This window comes from Anarhichas minor, unplaced genomic scaffold (genome assembly GCF_050575085.1).
Source record: "Anarhichas minor isolate MPS153535 unplaced genomic scaffold, ASM5057508v1 ptg000004l, whole genome shotgun sequence".
NCBI classification, from domain to species: Eukaryota; Metazoa; Chordata; class Actinopteri; order Perciformes; family Anarhichadidae; genus Anarhichas; species Anarhichas minor.
Genome location: NW_027466450.1, coordinates 4,132,885 through 4,158,650, shown reverse-complemented (window position 1 = coordinate 4,158,650; position 25,766 = coordinate 4,132,885). Strand labels below are relative to the sequence as shown.

The 25,766-nt window shown below is 40.9% G+C and overlaps 1 protein-coding gene across 1 annotated transcript; it reads left to right on the top strand.

Moving 5' to 3' along the window:
• Positions 1 to 8,310: 8,310 nt before the first annotated feature.
• On the top strand, positions 8,311 to 24,672 carry sytl5 (synaptotagmin-like 5). The gene is made up of 17 exons (XM_076106986.1): positions 8,311 to 8,429; positions 8,519 to 8,734; positions 9,853 to 9,965; positions 10,073 to 10,184; positions 12,161 to 12,304; positions 12,707 to 12,806; positions 12,926 to 13,055; positions 15,196 to 15,296; positions 15,918 to 16,013; positions 17,977 to 18,042; positions 19,239 to 19,417; positions 19,617 to 19,719; positions 19,823 to 19,984; positions 20,103 to 20,211; positions 20,888 to 21,026; positions 21,193 to 21,401; positions 22,161 to 24,672. Exons 1-17 carry the CDS (start codon positions 8,311 to 8,313, stop codon positions 22,301 to 22,303), a joined length of 2,241 nt encoding a protein of 746 aa, XP_075963101.1. The 3' UTR covers positions 22,304 to 24,672.
• Positions 24,673 to 25,766: the final 1,094 nt, after the last annotated feature.

Below are 25,766 nucleotides of genomic sequence, written 5' to 3'. Positions count from 1 at the left end.
GAAGGAGGACTGCTGGGAGAATAAGAGAGGACAGCTAACAGGAAGCTCCAGATGAGGTTTTTAGAAGCACTAACTCTGTTAGTTTGTTTTTTTCCTATTTTCTGCTCCATTGAGCCCTGCAGGGAACTGTGGAGGCCTGCAGCCTTGATAAGTCATTACTATTGACGGCTCTCGTGAGAGTTGTAATGTTACGGTGGCTCTGACATGTGTGCTCCATGGCTGCAACGGCATCATTTTAAATGTTAGTCGTAGGTTGAGAAGGAATTGCTTCAAACAACGGTGGTGGTCAAACACAAAGTGAAAACAACTAAATATAAACAACTCTGAAAGGCCTTGAGGAGGAAATATTAAGTAGTAGAAAAATATATTACAACGGAAAGTCTTGCTTTTCAAATGTATCTTAAACCAATGTGTAGGATTTAGGGGGATCTATGGGCAGAAATGGAATATAATATTTGTTATTATGTTTTATAACTAATAATTGTTGTGTTTTCGTTAGCTTGGAATGTGCCCTTCGGATCTTCACATGGAGCTGGTCCTCCATGTTTCTACAGTATAGCCCAGAACAGACAAACCAAACACTGGCTCTTGAGAGAGCCTTCATTTCTGACTACACACACAACCAACACTCCAAGCAGATGCAGGATACGCAAGGCAACGCTATGCGCACATGAATGATGTATATCACCTTCTTTAATCCTACACACTGGTCCTTTAAGTAAAAGTATGCAAAATGTCAAAAGTAATAATTGATGGCCACTTGGAGTGTTATATTATTGTATAGGCTTACTATTATACTAAAGGTGGTCCAGGTGCAACTAGTTTTAATAATTTGGTATACTGGTGCGTGGTTTGATTGAAAATTCATCATAATTCATTGGCTCATTACATGTTTTTTAATGTAAAATCCTTACAGTAGCTCCTTAATCCTAGTAGCTAAAGCTGTCAGATATTTGACGTGGAGTAAAAAGTTCAATTATTCCTTCTGAAATTAAGAGGACTATAAGTATGAAGTGGCCTGAAATGAAAATATACACAAGTAATACCTCAAAACCGTACTCAAGTGGAGTACTGAAAATTGGGTGGGGATCTGCAGTTATCAGTGTGCTTGAAACAAAGTAGTTTGTACAATGGACGTCGGAAGTGTTTTTTGTTGTTCCGAACGGCCACACCAGAGCTCAGAGAGGGTGGAGACGAGATCATTGTTCAAACTTTATGACAGCACTCGGCTGTACACACGAAATCTGATGTAAGTGAACAATTAAAAAAGAGAGGGAAGTTGAAACGCTGCGTACTTTCTCCACACTCCCATTACTGCGGGAAGTTGGCGTGAATGTTAGATTGTCGAATCCAGCTCCCCCAATTCCAACTTTGGAAAGATCTTTGACCGTCAGACAAGGACTACAGTTGAAGCATACAGACACTTTGCGTCTGATAATATTTTTATCTTTCTGAAACAGACATTCCAACAATGACTTTTCCTGTCTACAAACGAGTGAAACACCATGAATGCCTTTTTTAGGAGAGACAGTCAGAAGGTGTGCGCTGTTTTCCCCATTTGAGAGATTATTGTGTCTCGTCCCTCTCTGTGACAGCCGTCTTTTCATCCCCATGGCTTCGAGCGAGGCTCTTCATAGCAACTACAATCAATTTTGCCTTCAGACATGTAAAATAGTTTGTTTCAAGCGTACCCCAGCCTTTACAGAGTCGACCCTCTCTCCTGTGCTGTACAATTTGTAGACAGCCAGTTTAGAGATAAGGGCAAAGGATTAGTTGTTGTTCTGCTGGATCTTTCCCTCAGCTGCAGTTTGACATCTTCACCGTCCCTGTAGACTTATAATCAGAAACAAAAGGCCAAATCTGGTGAGGACAGAAGGCAAGTCGCCGTTATGCAAAGTGGCAGGCTTGACGGAGGTGAGTTATTTATTTCGCTGTCTTAAGTCGCTTCATTACCTTTGAGCCTGCCAAGTAATTAAGATTTCAAATTGGATTCTGATTCACCAACCACGATGGTCTCTGTGTTTCAGCAGAGTTATTGACAGGCAGAGAGTCCGCAGGATGAAGAGGAGTATTTGCAGACAGGTCCTTGCTTGATTAGCAGTGACATAGACAGAGTGTCTGACAGGTCTCCAGGCTGAGAGAAAGGGTTATTAGAGCACTGCAGTGGTGTGGATATGTTATCTTCCCTGAGGTATTGTGTGTGTGTGTGTGTGTGTGTGTGTGTGTGTGTGTGTGTGTGTGTGTGTGTGTGTGTGTGTGTGTGTGTGTGTGTGTCTGAGAGCAACGAAGCAAGCGACAGAAAAAGAGACACGGACAGAGGGGTCACCACTTCAGTGAAAAGTACTCATAAGCAGGGATACTTTCCACTCTGTAAAACCCGTCATATAAAATTGAACGTGCCGCCTCCTCCATCCCAATGTCTCTGCCCAGAAACCTCGCCAGTCTCCTCCAGCACGCCAGATCTCATCTCGAGCTCTCCGTGAGAGCGGTGGCCGCCTATTGATTTCACACCTCGCTGTGAACACAGTTCCCACATCCGATCTCAGGAAGCAGATTACATGCAGGAAGTTACACGGCGGAGATGGCTGGATGAATCTTATTTGCTTCATTTCTTTTAAATTGAGATAAGCTGTGCAAGCTGGAAACCATTTTGAGGTGCAACATCATCCATATGGATCTTTGTCACAACCTGCACTGCACTCTGAAGCAGCTTGCTTACTGCTTTATGAAGAGCACTCTCAGTCTGTAGAGACACTGATTTCGACTCACTATTGTTAAATCTGATTGGCCTGACTCTCTGGGTTTTATGAGCAGAAATCTGTCTGAAAGGCTTTGTGCCTCATCTCGTCCTTCTACTTAGAAAACCAATTGAATTGTATGTCTGCTGAGAGTTGCTGTTCTTTGATCATCAGCTACATCTATTATCTCCAAAATCTGTTAATATAGTGCTTTGGCTACATAGACAATACTCATAAGCAGGGTCAATTCAATGATGGTTGAAATTAGTGCTGGACAAGTTAACGCATTAATTTCGCGTTAACGCATTCATCAATTAACGCCGACAATTATTTTATCGCGCGTTAACGCATTTGTTTAATTTATTATAATTTTCTTTTAAAATTTTTTTTTTTAAATTGAAAGACAAGAGACAATACATAGACATAACAACAAGAGGATGACAAGAACAGTGGGATAAAAGGCAGCAAACATCCTATAGTCAGTTGTGTGTGTGTGTGTGTGTGTGTGTGTGTGTGTGTGTGTGTGTGTGTGTGTGTGTGTGTGTGTGTGTGTGTGTGTGTGTGTGTGTGTGTGTGTGTGTGTCCTTGAGCCTTTTTTAAGATGGGAAAAAAAAATGACCTCCGTGGTCAACTCAGCAGACACTTACATTTTAGTGCACCTATATGCTGAAATTCACGGTAAACGCATTTAAACGGCGCAGATCGGGAGCGATCGAAGGACTTTGAAAGTTAGCGGAAAGATTAACGTGAGACAACTTCCGGTTTCTTCAGACGAACATCCGGTTTTCAGAATAAGATGCCAACAAAGTATGAATTATATTCACATTAAGTATAAAACATGCTACCTGCATCTCGTGAACCAAATGTTATTGCCCTTTTGTTCATATAGCAGTACTTTTAAAATAAAAGTGCGCAATACACTACTTTTGAATTCATTATTGAACTTTGCCATAACAATGCGATTAATCGCAAATATTTTAATCGTTGCCCAGCACTAGTTGAAATATATATTATACCACCAGATTAATTGTTTCATTACCTTGAATTACATACTTTTGTGATCCAGCACTTCCATATAATTCCATATAATTTAGCACCAAATTGGACATATTTGAACTTTTGTTTCAGTTGTAATCACGACTTGAATGTTGATGTGATACAAGTCACATTAAACTGGTAATTACGGTATCTCCCACATGGCATGAATGCAGCATATGCATGGATGTTGGATGGCAATTTAAGTAAAAGAAAACAGCCCCTACTTGATATAGCAGAAATGACCAAAGCAGAGATAAAGTACAATAGAATATGTGATATTCTCTGGTGTGTGTCATGGCACCGGTGTAAGCAGCTGTAAGATTTGTTGTTATGGACCTTTTCTGATGAATAATTAATATTTTCGACACTTATACATGTCTGCTATTCTCTGTGTGAGTGAGTGTGTGGACCACATGAAAGCATTTATTGGCCAGCAGAAAGAGGTTTCTGGTTGAGCTGAAGTGACCTGCTGTTTATTGGTCACCAGAGACGCTCTCTGCCACTCATCATCCGTCTACTGCCGTCTGACATTAATGATTCAGGAGGACAACGTACATACCACAGGGAGATGTCAGGGTTATACATTAAAACGAAGGAGAGCCATGGTGTGTAGCTCCTACCTACCTCGGAAAAAAACAACATCTAGACAGAGTAAAGGTTAACAGACTTGTGCAGCTGTCTGTTACATGGAACTTGTATAATTTGTATAACTTATTGATGATCTGGACATGCTGCTCTTCACACTTTCGCCACCTCTGTCAACATTGCGTGGTAGTGAAGATGCTAGAAAACGTAAATTATCTGGAAAAGCATCGCCCCCCCCCCAGGAGATGAAGATTCTGCTGACACAAGGTTAAAGAGCTACTGTATGATTTATTCATTATCTTTAAGGCAAAAAAGATCTGTGCTGCCCCTCGCTGAAATAACAAGACTAAAGCTGGAGTCATAGCTGATTAATTTTCAATTTAAAATGTGGGGGCGGTGTACCAATCACAGGGCTGGCACATAGACACAGACAACTATTCACATTCACGATCATTTTGAGTTGCAACTGAACCTGCATGTCTTTGGAAGAAACTGGAGAAAACCCGCACAGTTAAAGGAATGGACATGCTTCTCTCATTTGCTTCTTCACTTTGTGAGTTAGTTCGGATGTGGACGTGTACTCAGACGTGTGTTGTGTGCAGCGTAATGCTCAAGGGCCCAAATCACATTCACAAAGACTTCCAGTTAAACCAGAGTTCCAGTTGGCAGCATAATGTCAGCTTCAAGAGGTCTGACCAGCCCCATCTGTGTTTGTATTATATTACAAAGTCAATGCACTACACAATGTAAAGCACCTGGAGAGGACAGATGTTTGTTGTTTGAATCACAGGCGCACTGATGGCTGGAGGGGACAACTTTTTTATCTTAGGGTGAGATGCCAAAGTGCAGCACTATAGCAATATAATGGCATTCAAAATGATCACAGAGGTAACTAGAAAAGTGTGGGGGTCCGAACATCTTACACCGTTTTCCTCATTAAACAATTTACATTTGAAGGTTTTCCTTCAAGCAGAACAGTCCAGTATTGAGCTACACACAGTCCAGGTGTGGCCTGGTTCATGACTGAAACACTCATATTTTGCCTGGTATCTCTGTTCCTCCGTCCGCCCATTGACTGTTCAGTAATGAATGCATTTTATTGATAACGTATTTATCCCAGGGTCATTTCTCATCCAAGTCTACTTTGCGTCTCTGCCAACTGGAGTCCAGCTGCTCCCAGCACACCTGTGGTCTTTAATTGGCAGATTGGTTCTGCTGTCTGTAAGCCCGGCCACCTGCAGAAACACACCACGCTGACGGGTGGTAAAATGCCACATAGTTACAAAACACCAAGTTAGATTACAATGTGGCTTTGTGGCCAGATGTGCCCCATCTGGTGGAGCACAGACTCGGTGACAAAACGATCCATTCCATGTTTGAACAATGGGAATTGTGGAAAAGATGAAAACGTTCCCAGCACTGTGTTGAGAAGGTCAAGGCCGAGCTTTGCTTGGAGCTTTGTTATTAGTGCATAGATGAGAAGCGAGTGCGTTTCCGCTGCTCAGCCAAAGTTTAACTGTCTCATGACTCGTGTTGTTTGCTCAGGGCAGCGAGAGCGGCAGCGGGAATGTGTGCAGTGTGTACTCAGGGAGGGCTGCGTCAGGACACACGCCTACTGCAGCACACAATTCAAACTCCGAGATACTGTTGTGCTCTCACGGCACAACTGTAATATGAAAGATGCTCAGATAAATATTAGTTTTGCTTTATTGATTGTTGAAGTCAGTCCAGTACGCCAGGAGTAACATGTGGCACAGTTGCTGGGCTACCAGAATTGTCCGTGTGGTTATAGTCTGCGTTTTTGACTTCCTTGCTTTACATACACTACTACTTGACCGTTTTTTAAAAACCTAGCCAAAACTAATGTAGTTCAATGCAACAGTCCTAGTGCACCTATAAACCTGGCAGAAGTGGATCAGTTGGACACTTGGACTGCAGCTCTGTCCCACACAGACAGTGAGTGTTTGTGTGAGGACAACTGGCATGTGTTTGTGTATTGTAGCGCTGTTGCTGGAAGCAGATCAATTTATGTAACTATTAATTCAACTCAGATTTCTAAACCCATACATTAGTATAAAATAATGATGGTACTCAGCTTTCGCCACAAGCCACCATTAGTTTGACTAACAGGATTTATTTAACATAAGATTCCATTTTGGAAAACTTCCAAATTTGGAAAAATTGGGAAAACTTTAGTATAGCTGTAAACTCTTAGTCTTGTCCACTGTTGACGTGAGTGGTTGACCATTAGATTTGAGATAATAAGACTATGGTGTGTTTGTCAACCCCCACAGCACCACAGAGAAGGTGGTTTCTGGTGCAACCTCGGGTGATGCCCAACACAGCTAAGACCAAAAGTAAGGTTACACCCTAAGGAAGGCCCTTTGTGGTTCCCGAAAAAACACTTTGAATTGCCTTGTTGCTGAAATGTGCTAAAGTTGCCTCGTCTTCCAAGAGAAGTCACAGTCAGTGAATCGTAAGGGTTATTTATATTCAGCGGTTGAGTATTTTAAATGCAAAGGTATCTTTAAATCTCCATCTCATGCCCAAGGTGAAGAAAGATCTCTTCATCGGCTACAATGCAGCGGCAGTTCAGCTTGAAACGCTATAATCGCTGATGTCATGGTGTGCCTTTGGTTGCAAATGAAGCTGAGATGATGTCTGCCGGTTCATTAGTGCTAATTCATGTTAAGTGAAGGGAAGAGGCAAGAGAAGAAAGGGCGAGGATGAAAGAGACAGTAATGAACAAGAACTGAAGGAGGCTGGTGTGGGCTTATGCAGATCCCTCCACTCCATTCAATTTTTATTTCCCAACTTAATTTACACAAGCACTGGCAGAATTCTGTCCCTGTCCTCCCATATATATTAGTTTCTGATCTTCATGGTCGGTGTTATTGAAAGCATGGATGGCAATTGTTGTGCAAATCAGGTTATTAGCGGTAGTTCAACTGATCAGGCATAGCAGCTAGATTGCGAAACGAGTGTGTTCATGTGTAGCATTCAAACCAAAGAACGACCAAAGAATTCTTATTTGACTAAAATGTATACGATTTTGTCGACATATAGACTATTTGATTTAATAGACAGATGTCAGATTCTCAACAAAAAGCACAACTTTAAATCTTGTTTTTAACAAGAGATGTGCTGATAGGTTTCTTAGAAACAAGTCACTCGGCATTAACACTGACTAATCGACTAAAGAAATCTTAGTTGTCTAAGACCAAAGAGATCGATTAGTCGACTTATTGACTAAGACGGGCAGCCCTAGATCCATCAAAGTTGTTGAGATATTTCAGTCCGGATCAAAAGTGGGGGGCCTGCAGACTGACATTTCCATCCCTCTTTGTACAAAAGTATCAGCCAAATTAATGTTATTTAGCTGAGTGCATTGACATTCAGGTGTGCAGATAATTAGACCTTGTCTTGTCATGAATTTCAGGAAAGATGGAGCTTTGCTAATAGAAGCTGAGAAATGTGGGTGTTGTGCTCTGAATGTCAGGCTTGGAGCCTAATAGGGAGCTTGTTAAGCTGCTGTCGAATGTCTACCAATTACTTGTGCTTCCTCTTGTCATCTTGTAAATCATTGTCTTATAAATGCTTTAATAAACATTAGAAAAAATTGTTAACCCTTATATTTATATTTTTTATTAATGAGTTATTAATGTAAGTCATGTTTTACTAACTTTCTATTGTGTCTGTTTGACCTCATCTAGACTTCCTGAGAGTGGTCAGCTCTTGTCAGCTTCCCTAAGAAACAGAAGGTCACAGGAGGAAACGCTGGAGGGACAAAGTTTGGACTATGCTAACGCTAACAGAACAACAACCCAATCGTGAGCAGAAAATTACAGAACGAGGAGCTTTTTGAAGCATAATGTAGCTCATCCAGACGTCTTTCCTGCAACATCTTTGCTTTGGTGATTTCATCGGCCAAGTGTACACTGAGGGACAAATGGAGCAGGTCGGGGAGGATCTCAACCTCTCCTATCTCCTGGAACATGAAAGAGACATGATCCTGAAGGTGCTGCAGAAAGATGAGAAATTGAGGAAGCGAGAGGATAAGAGGATACGGTGAGAGGACTTCAGTATTGCAAGTTTTAACGTTCATACTATGGAGTTTTCTTAACGTCCCTTGATATTTTCTTCCAACTTGCCTGCAGGAAGCTGAAGAATGAGCTGCTGGAGATCAAACGGAAAGGGTCCCGTCGGCCCCAGGAGGTGGAGGAGCGACAGTGCGCTCGTTGCCTGAAGACTTTGGGCCTCATCTTCGGCCGTGGAGATCTCTGCAAGGAGTGCCAGCTGCGCGTCTGCGACGACTGCCGCGTTACATCTCCCAAAATACGGCAGTGGAGATGTAACGTTTGTGCCAAGATCTCGTAAGTGCGATGCCCTGCAGGGATCAAAAACAGTTTATTGTTTAGAAGAGCAATTGACTCCAGATGGTTCGGATCAGATGGTTAATGACACCACATCTGTCTCCATTTGTCAGTGAGGGCTTCGGGTGTTTCAGTGTTTCAGTGCTGTCATCTCCTACAGGGCTTAAAATAATAATGACCAACCCCCCTAAAAATCCTCTTGAGTACTAAAGATTTTTTTTTTATGGCACCCACTTTGGCGGTTTATACATTCTAGACAAAGAAGTAATGTGAGATATATTTACAGCTCTGCTACAATGAACTGTTCAGAACTAACTGAATAATTATTGGTAAACAGGGTTGTGTGTCTGTTGTTGAAAATCGCTCTGCACACTCAACATTCACACAATAAAAAAAAAAAAACAATCCCAGAAATACTGTAACATTGATACCAAGTCCTCCACTGCCGCCGGTCTGAATAATCACACTGTGACCACGAAATGTTTTTGTGTGACAAGTACAACTCTTTTGCTTGTGTGCTAGTAGCAATGTTCTGTCCAACTACACGGGTAACCCACAGAAAGAAATGAAGAAATGGACTGAATTAGGGAGACTCCAGCAGAAGGAGAGAAAGTGGTCACACGAATCAATCTCCATCCAGGGTATCTGCGGGTCCTGAACAGTCGTAAAACTGGCCAGAGGGAAACTTAATTTGATCTCAATGTATTTTGCAGCCTGCAGTAGTCAGTAATGTTAGTTATAAAATGTTTTTGGCAAAGAAAATCCCCAGTTGTTTCACACACTATCCATCTATCCATTTTCTGCTGTTTATTCAGTTCCAGTTCGTGTCTAATGTTTAATTAATGATATTATTATGAATTATTGTTATATACAGTGAGGAAGTACTGACAACAATGTGTTGTCAATAACCTTCATGCAGTTGGTAAACTATTCTTCATCTTATCATCCCTACTGGTTCGTTAGTATTTTTCAAACTTTGGCCGGTATGACTGTGAAACAGGTACTATATGATACCAAAAAAATACTGCAGAAACACTGATAACTCACTGATTGACGATATATTAGTTTGGGCGGACTTTTGTATGTTGAGGCTCCCAGTAATGTTTGTGTGTTTGCAGGGAGCTGAAGGTGGTAACAGGAGAGTGGTTCCTGGAGGAGCGGTCCAAGCGCTTTGAGCAGGGAGTGCCGAGCGGCGACGTGATCAAACAGACAATCATGTGTAGACCAACCAGTGAGTTACACCACTAATGTCCTGTTACTCAAACCATATTGATTATGTGGAGTAGTGTAGGATATACTGAACGCTGATTGCATTAATGCAATGTTTTTGATTACCAGTCACAGACATAAAGTCAACAGAAAACCTGTCAAACCCTTCTGAGTCTGAGGGACCCGACACCCCGAAATCCAACAGAAGTGCAATACTTAACATCGGTGCCAGGAGGAAAGGGTAAGCAGAGGAAGAACAAAACAGCTCAGTTTAAGTTCATGCAAACACATACATGTTCTGAATATTAGAGGATTTGCTGAGGGAATAACACAACATGAATACATGAGATATGCAAGATATGCAGTAAACAGAGTGCACAGGATAAAATCATCTCAACCAGCATTTGAAAGAAATCTGCCGTGTGTTGAGAACTCGCCTCAGTACAAAAGGCATCAGAAAAGATCAAGGGGATACTCATATGATTTTACAGAGACTTTGAATGCATTTCAAAATATATTTGGCAAAGCAACACAGCAGTAATTGGATTGTGGCGGCTAGCACCGCTCCACATCTTGGCTGCACTCTAATGGTACCTGTAGGCATCACAGTGATTCAGTCAAAAAACTTTTAAAAATAACTTTTAAAAATAACAAGAAGCTGTGATTATTTCATGAGTGTCGGGAGTACTTCTCTTCAAGAAGTACTACCCTGAGCCTTCCACTTAGCACTTATAGTATTCGTATTAGTTTGTTTCTGCACTGTGTACTTTGGCTCTGGTTTATGCTCTTAGATGCTTGTTTAAAAAAGGAGATGCACTTATGACTTCTGGTGACTATAGTTCTCTTGAATACCTATGTTGAATACACTTATTGTAAGTCGCTTTGGATAAAAGTGTCTGCTAAATGACTGTAATGTAATGTAATGATTACTGAAAACTTTCTGACTAATGAATTGAATAACCCGTCATTAAAGAGAATATTAAACATCATTGCAGGAATAATGATATTAAAAGTTGCGAGAACGCACTCATAGAGCGAAAAAAGTAAACTTCTTTTATATCAGATTCAGATTCAACTTTATTCTCATTGCACAGAGTTCTGCATCAACATTCACCAACAGTAAATAGACAATAATGGGATTCATATGCCAGAATTTTGACAATCACTTAAGTACCGTGGTAAAAGACAATTAGAGAACTAGTTCAATAATCTGTACTTCGGCACAGCGTTGCTTTGAACTAGATGCTTTTGTTGGTATGGTGGTGTGGCACAAAGAATAATTGCCAACAGACTTATATGTATGTGTTATTTAATATGCAAGCACTCCTTTTCAAACATTTCTATTTGAGGATAAAGGCACAAGATCATACGCGGCTGTATAAACTATTGGCTGTGGCCATCACATCTAACGTTACTAGCAAATTCCAGCCATCGGTAGGTATATGTCAACCTAAGCACCTTTTAAATGTTATTAATGGTGTAGTGTTAAATTAGTAGAGTAAATGACGGCACGGTAGTGAAAACAACATTGGGAATCTGATGTATATGAAATAGTGACTTAATGGCTTGTTGTTGTGCTAGACATGCTGTTATTATTTTTGAGATATTGTGATTTTACTATTATATTTACTAAACTAAGCAGTTGGCCGTTGACGTTACCAGTAAATTTGCCACTGAAAGCTCAGCCAATGGTGTTTGTTGTTTTTATTTATACTTCACAAGATAAATTATTTTTTAAATATGTCACCACCTTGAGTCAGCCTGCACTCTATGGGTGTGACACTAACAATGACAATGTCGACATGTGGATGTTTATCAGGTATAATGTTGGCCATGTCCCCTAGCTTATTGCAGCTTGACAAACATTGACATTCATTTTTAATTCTGCTAACTAACAAAATATTTCAACAAACAGGTCAGGAAGCCACCTTCTTTGTGGAAATAATTAATCAAAATAATGTAGCGGCATCCTTTACTAGATTTCCTCTGCAGGATGCAAACTGTAGAGTTGTGACTTAGATAATTTTGATAAAGCAGAGAGACACAGTGTAATAACTCTGCAATTATGGACATGACTGAATATCTCCAGTAAACAGTAGATAACAGGCTTCCTGTGTGTGTGTGTGTGTGTGTGTGTGTGTGTGTGTGTGTGTGTGTGTGTGTGTGTGTGTGTATCTGTCTGTGTCTGTGTCTGTGTGTGTGTGTGTGTGTGTGTAGAAGGATGAAGATGGATAAGAAAGGCAGCCGACCGGCCTTGAAGCCGGAGAATGGAGTCGACACCGTCTCTGTCAAATCTGTTTCGGCTGGAGACGCTCACAGCGTAAGAAGTGTTCGCTCGGCACCGAGTCCACGTTCCAACAGGTGTCCATCCTTACCCACGAACAGACTGAACTGTGTGCTATATACCACTTACATACAAATATTTCAAATAATATTTTTATCATCAAAATACAGTCCCACAGAGATTTAATGAGGAATTAATTAAAACGAGATGGAAAGCTCAAAGAATCCTTCTTACACATGCAGGCATGAAGGCAAAATATTTCAAAAGAGAAATAAGCCACAAAGAAAAGTCAAGTGAGATGTCAGTGACTTTAACGAATCTATTGATGTTTTAGTAAATGTTATTTATGAAGCCAAAGAGCCTCAGGCAGGTTGTTTCCCAAAAGTGTTACACAACTACGTAAGATTAAAATTGATGTTATTTCATGATGAAAGATGAAGGGAATATCATGGGATGACTGGTTTCTTTGCGGTTTTCAGGGGCGGTGCCGAGGCCTTGGAGTCCTCAGGGATGCCCACTGTACCCAACAACCTGCGTTCCCGAACTCCGGACTCTCTCAGCGACAAGCGGCGGGTCAGGGTCAGCAACTGATACGCACAAACACACATACTGCAACACACTGGGGAAATTGTTATTGTTATTGTTATATTGTTATTATTTTAACAGCTTGGGTGTGTTGGATTTGTTTCTGCACGCAGCCTGATGGAGCGGAGAGCGTTACCAGTGTACACTCCAGTGACAGTGCGCCTGAGAAAAAAGCTACTGGCCATCACAGGACAAATTCGGGCACCCCGACAATTTCTGTGTCCAGGGCCTCGGTTTCATCAGGTATCACAGTCATTTTATTTTTTTTTGCTTCACATTGGAGCAACATGACGCCTGCTGTTGTCTCACAGCTTCACAGCTCACAACCATTTCAATATTTGAATCACAGTCTCAGGATGTGTTAGAGGCAGCCGTATCATATCAAAGGTGATGTTGTACAGTCGAGCCAGAGCTGTGCAAAAATACTCAGCTGCTCGCAAACTTAGACCCCATAAAGAACGAAATGTCTCCGTCTGTGAGGAGCAGATGTAACGTGTGCACAAATAACATTATTAACTTACACCCCCGTCACTGTCTGCTGCTCTTCTTTATGAGTTGAACTCTCCACTTTTGTTAAGTTTAATGTTCTCCACTTTGTCTCAGTTTCAGATCCTTTATCTCCACTAATAACAGCTGCTAAGAAGTGTGTCAGGGCTTTTTTCCAAATGGCTCAATTAGTGCCGTTAGCTGGAAAAGAGGAGGATCGCCACTTACGCCCACAGATGTGTCAGATCATATACTCAGTATTAAACAGTATAGCTCGCCATTTTGTTGTGTCCTTGTATTTCCAGTTTGCCATCTTATTTACACTGCTAATCAATTTCAAAATCTTACTCATCTTCCCTCTTTTTTTTGCCCATATGTATTTGAGATTACTTACTTTGGGAAATGCACCTACTCACTTTATCTCTTTCTCTGAGTTAGATGAAAAGATCTATATCAATCTCCTGTCTTTGTGTTAAGTGTGGAGCATTAGCCACGTGGCGAATATTTGCTCATCATAAGGACTGCTATGCTATCTCCAAAGTTCAAAAGTATGCCTTCCAGCTCTACAGTGACATAGTATGTTTAATCTGTACACAAAGAGTTTTTGAAGCAAAGCAAAGTGTTAGAAAAAGATTAAACTGACATACACTGCAATTGTTAGCATGTCTGGCTAGCTAAGAATCCCTTGAAGGTGCAATATACAACATTTAGAGCAAAGATATAGTGCAGTAATGTCTGCCTTCCTCTGTCTGTGGTCATCCGCTGTACTTTGTTCACATAGCTGGCCAGCCTTTTAGTGCATGTGGTGCTTGTGAGTGAGTTTTACTGATCAGTCTTCATTGCGGCTGCTCTGCACTGCTCTCATACGGCTGTTTTATCTGATAACGCTGTCCCGGCCGGCAGCGTCGGTACGTAAGCGTAGCACACACCCTCTGGTTCCCCCTCAGGTAAACACTGTTAGCTCTGTCAGCACGTTTGCTGTAGTTGCTGTAGCAGCAAGCATAAATCACATTTAAGACGAGGACAGTGTGTCGGAGTTGCAACCACCATTGGAGAGTTTTGTGAATAGAAACCATATTAGAAACACATCCAATGCACATTCACTGTAATCTGGCCAAGAAATACTTCTCTATAGTGCCACATCAGACCGGTTCTTTAGTGTGTCTGTGTGTGTTTGGGCATGTAGAATAACATATGTTTAATTTAGTTTTTTCTTTGGGTTTTTTCTTTTTAAAGTTTAGTTTGGTTAAAGCTAATAATTCCTTTTCTTTTGTAGGCCAAGCTTTTTTTTAAGAATGAAAATCGATTAAAATTGGGTGTGATGAGAAATATATTGCCAAGGCCTACAACACACAGTTGTGTACTCTTCTAACATCTGTACATGGATAATCAACTGGTGAACCTGCTGGTATTTGCCTGTGACCTGTTTGCTTTAGACCCTCTCTTTCAGCATGATATCATGAATCCAGTCATCAAATGTGTATTTTAGAAGTCAGCTGAAAACATTTAAAAATCAGCGTCAAACGTTTTTGACTTACTCATGTAGCTAACATGAGCTTCGTTAGTTAGCTAACTTACTGATAAAATCTAGTTATTGACAGCTACCGACTAGAAGTGAAAGGCATCTTTTACATTATCAGCTTTTTTTCTAACTGCTCTCAGTTTTCTCTCAATGTAAATCACTGAGCTATTATATGAGGTACAAATAGTTATATTGTCACTGTTATATGGAGAGTAAAGTTCACACCACCTGGAGAGAATCATTAGTTTCTACCCTCTCTTTTACTGTCTGCTTGTATTGTGTCTGTATTTGCCTTCCGGCCCCTCACTCCCTTCAAACTATTTTTTTTTGGTCTTTCTGACTCCCCCGCCTCTCTTTCCTCCCTTCCTGCTCCAGATCACAGTCGCTCAGAGATGGACCTGTCAGCTCCTGGTTCTGAACCCAGCGACGACGCCCTCAGTCTCAGGAGCCGTTCGGTCCCCTGGCTCAATGAAGCAGTAAGCCGCTTCAGCCCTTTCCTTCTTCCTCCTTCAGCTCTAACTCTGCACACAGATTTGGTTTCTGTTACAAATTCACCGCAGGACCACAAACACATAGATTTTTCCGTAACCTTTTAATACATAGATCTACTATACTGTGTGTCCATATTAAGCTCAGGATCTGAGCTGATGAACTCAACGGGAGGCGTCAGATGTGGGGCTGAATGTTAATTTCTCCCCAGAGCTCACTTCAAAGAGCATGACAAGCATCTAAACGGCTGTAGGCTGAAAACAGGTGGAGGAGCTGATGGTCAGTATAGGGCTGCTTTGTCTCGTTTTTACTGAATGGTAATTTGCATTCATAGTGCAGGCACTCACACACACATTTCATTTTTTACTCATCCATTCATTCTCACAAGTTTAATGGAAACCAAATGACATTTTGATTTTTGCGCGTGAAAAACATGTAAGCAAATTACCACACTCTGTCCTGACTTGTCTGGTTGAATTTATGGAAGCTGGCTGCATCCTCCCACACAGAGCTGCTGTGTGGAAAACTGTACTTTGTACAAAGACGCTTTGGCCAGCTTCCCAGATGGCATTTCCTCTTTGATTAAATCTGAATGCTGTCATCCGCAGGGGTTTTCTGATGAGGATGCGGATGAAGACATTGATGCCCTGATGTCAGCTCACAGTAAGACTGCCAACCGACGCTTCAGCAATGCACTGTCAACGGTAACACCCGCAAAAAACCTAGTGCAAACATAACAATATCAAAAGCAGATTCTGGGAAGTGATGTGTGTTCACATACAGTACAAACATGTGCTCATACACTCACCAGCACCTGATGTGTGAGTCAGGCGTCTGCGTACTGTTGTTGACTGTGTAAACATGGTGTGAGCCTTTGGGGCAGCCTGTTTTTACAAACAATTTCCTCTGGCGCTGCACACTTAGAAAGCCTGCTGCATTTACATAAACTAACTTGTAGTACCATAATGTGAAGGACTACTGTTGCGTGAGTGAGAATACACACGTTTCAAGGTACTTTGATGTTGTGTATGTAGTTGTTTTTTTGGTATATTATTAGGTAGATTAACCTGGATATTACCTCATTTACCCCCTAGTGGTATCTAGCTATGCTGATAGTTTTACGTGCCCAAGTTTTTAGATATGTGTCTCTGTGTGTCAATGCTGTTGCATATTATCACATATCTCAAATCTTGATTTCCCATATTTACAATTGGGCCTTGAGCACAGTTGACTTGGTCACTTGGTTTATAAAGTACCAAGTCTGGCAGAAAATCCAGTTATTCAAATAGCCTAAATAATTGGTTTACTTCCTGACTCATGCCATTCTCATTGTTCAGTCTGTGTGTGTGTGTGTGTGTGTGTGTGTGTGTGTGTGTGTGTGTGTGTGTGTGTGTGTGTGTGTGTGTGTTCAATTTGAGAACTCCACAGGAAAACAGGCGAGACAGACGTCCTGCCTGTCTGTCATTTATCATTTCATCTCATAAATGACTAAGAGCCGTCACTGAGCTTCTGTTTTCAGTATGAATGGAAGAGGAAGGAGGTGATGAGGGACATTATGCAGATAGTTGAATCAAGCTTTAATATACTCAGCCTGCTGTTACATGATTCACCTCATGGAGGGCTTTGGATAGATAATGATATCACAACGGAGTACAGTATTTGTGCCATTTATTTAATATTGCACTTTCTATCACCGGTTAGATTGTGTTTTTCCAGCTTTAGAGAAACCTTTATTGTTATTCTATTTATTCAGTTTTACTGATGAATCCGAATGAGCAATACGCGTACACCATATTAGCCAGTTTATTAAGTACCACTAGCTCCAACTGTCTGTAATTAATCCTACCTTTGCAAAGGTTATAATGTTCAGTTTTTGTTATAACTGTTGAAGAGAGGTGTTGATCCATCTGTATGGTTATTATGGAGGATGCAGTTTGTGGTGCTGTTGAGTTGTATTGCATTATACAGGTATTTCTATTATTTAGACTACTCTCATTTATATAAATGGGAAAATAATAATAGTAAATAATAGAAACATCTGTCGGTATAACAGCTGAGACTAATGGGAATGTTATTAGTTTTGTAGGTCTTTGGTCACAAAACAAGTAGTGGACAAATTTAATCCATCCAATAGTTGTCGAGACATTTCACTTAAAACCACATACATCAACCTGCAGGTGGAGCTGGATAAAAAGTCAATAGGATTCATCCTCTGGGGACCATTAATGTCTGTACAAAATGTAATGACAATTCATCAAACAGTTGACAAACAGTCTCTCTCATCACTTGGGCTGCAACACTGTGACTAGAATTAATTAAAAGGTAATATAGACATAAACATCACAAAGGAACTACACATCTTCCTCATTCTGACTGTTGCCCTGTGTGTCTGTGTGTGTGTGTGTGTCTGTGTCCAGCGGTTCCAGATGAGTTGTAATCTCTGGTTTTATCTGATCATCACCATGGTAACCATGTGTTTCTGGCTGTGCTCCTGTAGACTGGGTTTCTGTAGCTCCTCCTCAGGGGGGTGGGGGTATGTGCTCGGGCCTGCATCTATGACTGGCACATCAAAGATCACAGACCTATCTCCTTCTCCACTTTTTTCTTCCTTCCTTCCTTCCTTCCTTCCCTCCTTCCTCTCTATCTCATACATTAATCTGCTGCTAGTCTTCCACTCCTGGCTCAGAGAGAAGGTGGGGGTACCTCAATATCCCCGACTCAGATGCTGAGACTGTAAGTCTTCCCTTTCCACGTCTGTGCATGCATTTATATTCACCACTCTATGATAAAACAGTCAAATGCAGCAGAAAAGCATCAGATCACAAATCTCGAGCATTCATTAATGTATACTGAGTTTGTTTAAATGTGATGGTAGCTACATCTCTTTCCATTAAGTCTACGCTCCCGACATTCAACTGTTGGTCATTAATCACACTGGCTCCAAGCAGGATATAAGTGAGGGAACACAGTGTGGCTCAATTCTGATGCTCTCCAGACAGCAATATTATTATCAGTGGATTATACCATTTAAATCCCGTCCAAAGCTACAACAGCCATGTGTGCCAGAAAAAAAATCCCCTGCTGGGTTTGTAATGATTGGAGTCTTTTGTCCATGAAATAGGTTTTGCAGGTACACAACATGAGGAGGCAAAATGTGCTTTTCAATATCTCTGATTTGGCAATCTATGTCGGACAGTCAATCTGTCTGGATGGTACAGGTAATAATAAAACCACATGACTGGCAACTTCCACTCTTCCAACAAATAAGCAATTTTAAAGACATTATCTTAAACTTTTAAAAACTGTGACAGGTTTTTGTCACCATTTTCTGACATTTCAAAGACCAAACAATCAAGAGGTTAATCAAGGAAATGATTGGCAGGTTGCTCGATAGGGAATGGTCAAAGTCACTCTCTCAGAGAAAAGGAGAAGAGAGAAACATATAACACAGAGAAACTATAAAAAGCATAAATCCCACATGGAAATCTGTGCCACTTATGTACTTCCACCTCATCCTTTCACTCGTTCATTTATAAAACAATGTGGTCAGGTTTTCCTCTCTGTTACACATTCTTTCATATGCATTCATCATCAGCCACTGAATCCTTTGAAGTCTACAGTATACAACCGTGTGGGGCTGCAGTTGTGGCAACGTAAAATGTGATTCTGTTTCCATGAGTCTTACCCTCAGCATCACCATGCTCTGCCACAGACTGAAGTTCATAAAGAGCTGCTACTGTTTAATTTCTACCTTGTTTCATCAGCGTTCTGTAATACTTTAGATGTCGTTGTTTTCTTTATCTTTCCCCCGTTTCTCTTTAATGCTTCGTACCTCATGTGTCGTGTTCTGTCCTCACCTCTCCAACACTCCTTGACCTTCTCCCCCTCCTACAACTCCACCTCTCTTGTCTTTGTTCTTTGCCTAACAGAGTAGTATAAACAGCATGATGAGCATGTACAGTGAGACTGGTGACTATGGCAACGCCCGGGTGAGCGGCGAGATCCTGCTGAACATCAGCTACAGCTACAAGACCGGTGCTCTCAACGTCCTGGTGAAAGAGTGTCACAACCTGGCCACGGGAGACGAGAAGAGGCAACGCACGGACACGTGAGAGTTCAACAACACCATTAGTCTTCTTGAAAAAATTCACTTTTATTTTCGAAGTAGTGACTGGTCCGAGATGTGTTTAGCATACAAGTAATTCAGGGGCAGGTGATGTTTCACGTTGTTGGATTAAACAAGAACAAATAGTGTGCATCTCCTCCTGTGGAGCCTGACTGAGTCGCTGTGTCTTTTTTCATGGCAGATATGTGAAGACGTACCTGCTGCCAGATACATCACGGCAGAGCAAGAGGAAGACGGGCATCAAGGCCAACACCATTAACCCTGTTTTCAATGAGAATCTGAGGGTCAGTGGCTGAAAAAAAATCAATATACTAGAAATGTGATATTAAGTTGCAAGAATTCCAAACTTTTATGTCATTAAGCTCGTGTTTTTGCTGTGTTGTGCAGTACGTGATCAGCCACTCTCAGCTGGAGACTCGAACGCTGCAGGTCTCGGTGTGGCACCACGACCGGTTTAGACAGAACAGCTTCCTGGGAGAGGTGGAGCTGACCTTTGACTCCTGGGAGTTTGATTCCCAAATAGAGGACTGGTACGCTCTGCTGCCCAAGGTAGAAACCACAATCAGAGCGTTGTCACACATGTTGTTTTTTCCTTCTACGTTATAGAAGCAGGCACAAAGACAAGTGGTTGAGAGGATTGTTAATGACGTGGACTATGTTTGTGTAGGCGGAGGGCAATATAGACTCCTCAATGCAGTATAAAGGAGAACTGACTGTCGTGCTGAAGTACATACCTGCAGAGAAAAACCTCACGCTGCCGCTGGACCAAGTACAAGGTACATTCATAAGTGCGATGGCCAATATATATTATATTATATATCATGTTTCCCCAAATCTCACTGTGACATATTTGGTTTTTGTGGGTTTGATCAATCTTTGGCTGCACAGCGTGAGTTCATAATAATGAGTGACCGGCCAGTGGAATGCTGCTTGGTAACAGGGTTGAATATATAATTTCTTTTCCAACTTAGAGCTATATCTAAAATGAAGCACTTCCCTTACCCATCCAAACTATAAAATATGTTTCCACACAATTTAATGTAAGAATTTATCATAATTTTATTCCCCGTCTCTAATTATTGTTCCTGTGAGAGTGAGGCCGAGATGTAAAAGAAATAGACCGTTTTGATTATGTGTCTGTGGGTTGAATTTCTATCTAACTTATTCATACATTTGTGGTTTGTTGAAACCTAAATATAGGTTACACTTTCTGTGTTAAACCCATGTGATGATTATATAAGTATACATGTCCTGCGTTTGTGCTTTGCCTATGTACGCACAAAGTGCATGTGTGTGTCTGTGGGGCATGCGTTTTCCTCGTCATTTAAAGCATTTTACTACAAACTTGTTTTGTTTCTCAAGGTAAATAATACGCAATACGTAAATAAACCGAAACCTTTCGAAATGAAGATTGTTTGTGCTTTCTGTGTGTCTGCTTCCCTCCTCTCTCAGTGAAGAAGGGCTTCCTGAAAAGCAAGAAGACGAGCAGCTTCACTCTGCCTAAAGGGGGCATGGTGGAGCTGCTGGTCAAAGGAGCCAAAAATCTAACTGCAGTCAAGTCTGGAGGCACGTCAGATGCTTTTGTGAAAGGGTGAGACACTCTCTTCAGGGGGTTGGAAACTTTTGAATGGGAGTCTGGTGACCAGTTTTATAGAAGGGGGGCACATTTGTAAAATTAGTCAAATCTACTCACTTTTAAAGCCACGATTCTTGGCAAATAAGAGTATTGTAAAGTAAAGTTGTATTCTTTTTCTCAGATATCTCCTCCCTGACAGCAACAAGTCAACCAAGCACAAGACGGTGGTGGAGCGACGCACTGTGAACCCGCAGTGGAACCACACCTTCACCTACTGCGGCCTGCAGCCAGGAGACCTCAACAACGTCTGCCTGGAGCTCACCGTGTGGGACAAAGAAGCTCTGAACAGCAATGTCTTCCTGGGAGGAGTCAGGCTCGGAGCTGGCACAGGTGTGTGAAAGCTTTACTGCACAAGATATTATAAGCTCAAAGTCTTGCACTGAATTTAGAATAATGTGATTAAAGCCTCTGAAACTTTGCACAGTTCTCCATTTGCTCAAAGACTTTACTGAAACTTTGAGGAGGCTGAGGCTTATCTGCATGAATAATCTGTGCTGTAATGTTTACTCCACAAAAATAAGCTTTTAATCAGATTTAAAGAAAAGTGGCTTAAAACCTATTGTAAGGAACCTAAATGAAGGACATGTATGCATACCAAACAAAAGTCCTGAGGCATAAGTGAAGTCTCACTTGAATGACCGGTATTCTACCACTCGCTATTGATGTTTGCAGATTGAAAAACAAATTGTGTGAGCTGTGTGATTTGGGAGAAATGTAAAGTGAGGCCCATTTTCTTTTGTATTTTACACACTATGATGATTTTCGTGTGTCTATTTTCCATGAAGTAGCCTGACAAAACCCTGAAATATTCTGGCTTATCGATGATGAACAATTGGAATGGTTATTAAAATTGTGTGCATTTTTAAAGGAACCACATATTCTGGATCTATGTATAGTAAGCCCACGTCGGTTGTTTGCATGGCACAACATGAAAACTTCATTTGTTAATGTATCGTTATAAAGTTAAATTCAGATATCCCTTCATCTAATATCCAAAAGTGTTGAGCGGGCATTCATTTCCTCAGGGCTCGCTACTAGTTCAAACAAAGGAAAACAAATATTTATGTCTTTGTCTCTCTTCCCCTCAAGGCAAAAGCTATGGTAATGAGGTAGACTGGATGGACTCAAACGGGGAGGAACAGCAGCTGTGGCAACGCATGATTGAAAACCCAGAAGTCCCTCATGAGTGTACTCTGATGCTACGATCCAGCATGCGCAAGTGCAACACATAAACTGGACCGAATTACAGACAAGTGAGGATGAAAGAAGAATCAAAGAGAGAGAAAGATGTGACGTGAAGGCAGAAGGAGAGAGCTGGAGATGAAAGTGGAACGGTTGAGAAAAAAAAAAAAGTGTCCAGGACTCAAATGCTCATGAGGGAATAGAAACCGTCCGTGTTCCTAATTCTTTGCCCATGAGAGGCCCTGTGCAGCCAGTCAAGCCTTACATCCACATGTGTCCCCCCCCACAGCCTCCCCCGCCGTCCGAAGCATCTAGTCTTTGACAAAGCACTACTGTTTACCATTGTATATGAAAAACATGTTCTATGTAACTTACCTAGTCGAATAAGCACACGGTGTGACTCCTGATATGTCCGTCCTCGTCTCGGTGCTTCATGAACCAGAGTCATATCTGCATGTAGTTACAGCTGACGGAGATCTTTTGTAAGGCGTTAGACCCGGCTCTGCTCAACGATGTAGAGACTTAGACATTCCCTTTATAAGCAACCAGCTGCATCCTGGTTCGCATGATGATACTGAGAGTCATTCCCTTATAAACAGAGGTGGAGAGTGACGAGTTCTGGTGCTACTGTCTTACTCAAGTAGTTGACTTAATTATTACCGAGGAAAACAACTAAGTTGAAATTACAATAGTAGCACTTTTGAAGAACTTCTCATCTCTGTTAATCTTCACTGCCCTCTCCAAAGTAGTGACCATGTTTTATTTATAAGCGTTCTTTTCGATCACTTTATGAGGGAAAATATTATTAATAATGGAGTATCCTCCTACAGGCTGCTCTGATATTGTACGTGAGGTGAAAGTATAAATACTGATTTTAGAATATACTAAAAAACAAGGACTGCAGCTAACTTTGTGGATGATTTGTGGATTTCAATCACTCAATTAGTCGTTTTGAAAAATGCCAGAAAATGTGTGAAAAGTGGCCATCAACTATGACGTCTTCAAATTTCAAAAGTTTGTCTTGTCCAACAGTTTCCAACCTAAAGACACTCAATTTACAATGAAATGAAACAGCACAAGATAACAAATCCTCACATTTGAGGAGCTGGAACAATCAAATGTGGAGCATTTTTAGCCACGCTAGCGACTTTATTGATGGTCAGTCAACAACGATTTGAGGGATTGTTATTATATTTTGTTCAGATATTTAAGGTTCCCAGTCAATGAATGCTAATGATTTTAGTGGACATGACTTTAGCGCCACCATGAGGTTGATATTAGTGGTTTTGAGTAAAATATCTCAACGACTTTAATAGATTGAAATAATGAAATTTTGTACAAGTGAATTGTAGGCTAATAACTGATGTGTCTTCCGAGTTTTTATCAAGTCAAAACTAATGACAATGTTTGTGTTTAGTGCTAATTGGCAAATACTAGCACGCTAACAGGCTCAACAAAGTTGGTTAACATGGTAAACATTATACCTGTTAAACATCATTGCATTGTTTTTGTGAGCATGTTAGCATGCTGATGTTAGCAATTAGCTCAAAGCTCCACTGTGCTTATGCTCTGCCTCACAGAGCTGCTAGCATGGCTATAGCGGTGGACCCTTAGGCTCGTGGCTTGATAAATGACGACCAGTTAATTGAAAGCAAAATTTTTGGCAAATTATTTTCTGTTGACCAATAATCGACTCGCTTGACGGTGTTGAAAAATGTACTTGCAGGAACAAGGAGTGCTTACTTTCCACCTCTGGTTGTCAGAAAAAAAGAATCTAGAAAGATTACACAATAATTAACTTCAATGTAAATTATCATAACACTGTATCAGTGTGATAATAGAAACTGCATGGCATTAGAGAAAACAGAGGTAGAAGAACAAAAGAAAGGTATGTAATGCACTGATAAATATATAATTTTACACTCAGAAGAGAAAGTGCAGGAACCCTGAGACAGAGGCCGTGTGTTATAGAGTGAGTCAGCACTGAGGCGAGCTGCCTTCATCTCAGGGGGAGCCTAATAATGACGCAGTGGCAGTCACCTTGTCCCTGTTGCCCGGGGCTCTGCCATCCACCCTCCTGCGATATATCACAAATTTCACAATAACCATTCAAAAGTTAAACCTCGAACAACCATTTCTCATGTCGAATGCCAATTTTGTTGCGCCGCTTGTCCTCTGCTCTGAAGTCCCTAAGCGCAACGGTTTCACACTGCACAATTATAGTAATAATACATGGTGTTTACTGTACAACATACTTTAGATGAGAGGCTCGTGCAATACCCGATTACTGAAGAAACTCTTGATTTACAGCATGTACTATCTCTGTTGTCTGGTTTGCAAGCATCAAACTCTGTATTCACTGTATTCAAACCTATTTTGTCGCAAATCTGTCATTTTGAAATAAACCCATCTTTCCATAGACTGTTTGCTTTTCTGTCTGAGAATATATCCTATATCAAACTATTTGGATGAGTTATTAAGTGCTGTCTTTGTGTACAGCCAGAAAAATAAAAATAAAGTACTATTTTATCCAAAGAGCCACAAAAGTATAAATGTAGTGGTGTAGGACATACAATATATTTAAACAACTCTCTGAGAAAAAACATCCAATAAAAAAGTAGAATTTTTATCAAATCCCTCCAAATATGAAGCAACACTACACCCAGGCCTGAATGAGGAAATTGATTTCAGACACTTTTGTTTTATTTCAATAACTGTGTCTACTTTTATATTCTGCAAATGTTTTTTTGGTATTGGGGGTTTGGACAAGTGCTTTCTGAATGACACTCATTATCTTCGACCTGTCGTTCCAATTATCCAATCAGGAGAAACCTGTAAATGAATGCATAACAAGGTCAGATTTCAAGGCTTTTTTTTGCTGAAGAGCAGCAGTGCTTATTGAGAACATCCCAAAATGTCCACTATCTTTTTGGTGTTGCAATAGAAAATATCTGCCAGTGAAACAAGTTTGAAAAGTCTGGAAAAAATGTACAAAAACAACCAGGGTTTCCAGTGAGTCTGTACAGTTAATATATTGGCTATTTGATCTGGAAAACTTGCTTTCAGTCTGAACACACCTTTAGAGGTGCTTGTAGGCTGATTTTGTTACCTTTGAATAGAGCCAGGTCAGCCTTTATGCTAAGCTAGCTGCTGGCTATAGCGTTATATTTACCCTTCAGACATGAGAATCTAACTTTTTGCAAAAAAAAACAATAAGAGTATTTCTCAAAATGTTGAACGATTGCTTTAAAAACCAACAATGAGGCATGATTCTAGAAAATAGTTGTTTGGACAAGAACAAGATTTAAAGGAGGGGTGTGTAGGATTTCGTGGTATCTAGCAGTGAGATTGCACAGATTGCAAACACCTGATTTTCCTTTCACCCTTCTTCAATTTCTCTTTTAACTTGTCCTCAGAGGACCATGCATGTCTCTTGCACTCACAGTGACACACTGAAGATCACATCCTTAAAGATAGACATATTTATTCAGAGCATCACTGTCCTGTATACAT

What these genes read in the sequence shown, in the direction of transcription:
- sytl5 (XM_076106986.1), top strand. Translation starts at nt 8,311, where the DNA reads ATGGAGCAGGTCGGGGAGGATCTCAACCTCTCCTATCTCCTGGAACAT. An exon ending in CCGAGTCCACGTTCCAACAG is followed by an intron (nt 12,305 to 12,706) that starts GTGTCCATCCTT and finishes TGCGGTTTTCAG; the next exon opens with GGGCGGTGCCGAGGCCTTGG. An exon ending in AAGAGGCAACGCACGGACAC is followed by an intron (nt 19,418 to 19,616) that starts GTGAGAGTTCAA and finishes TTTTCATGGCAG; the next exon opens with ATATGTGAAGACGTACCTGC.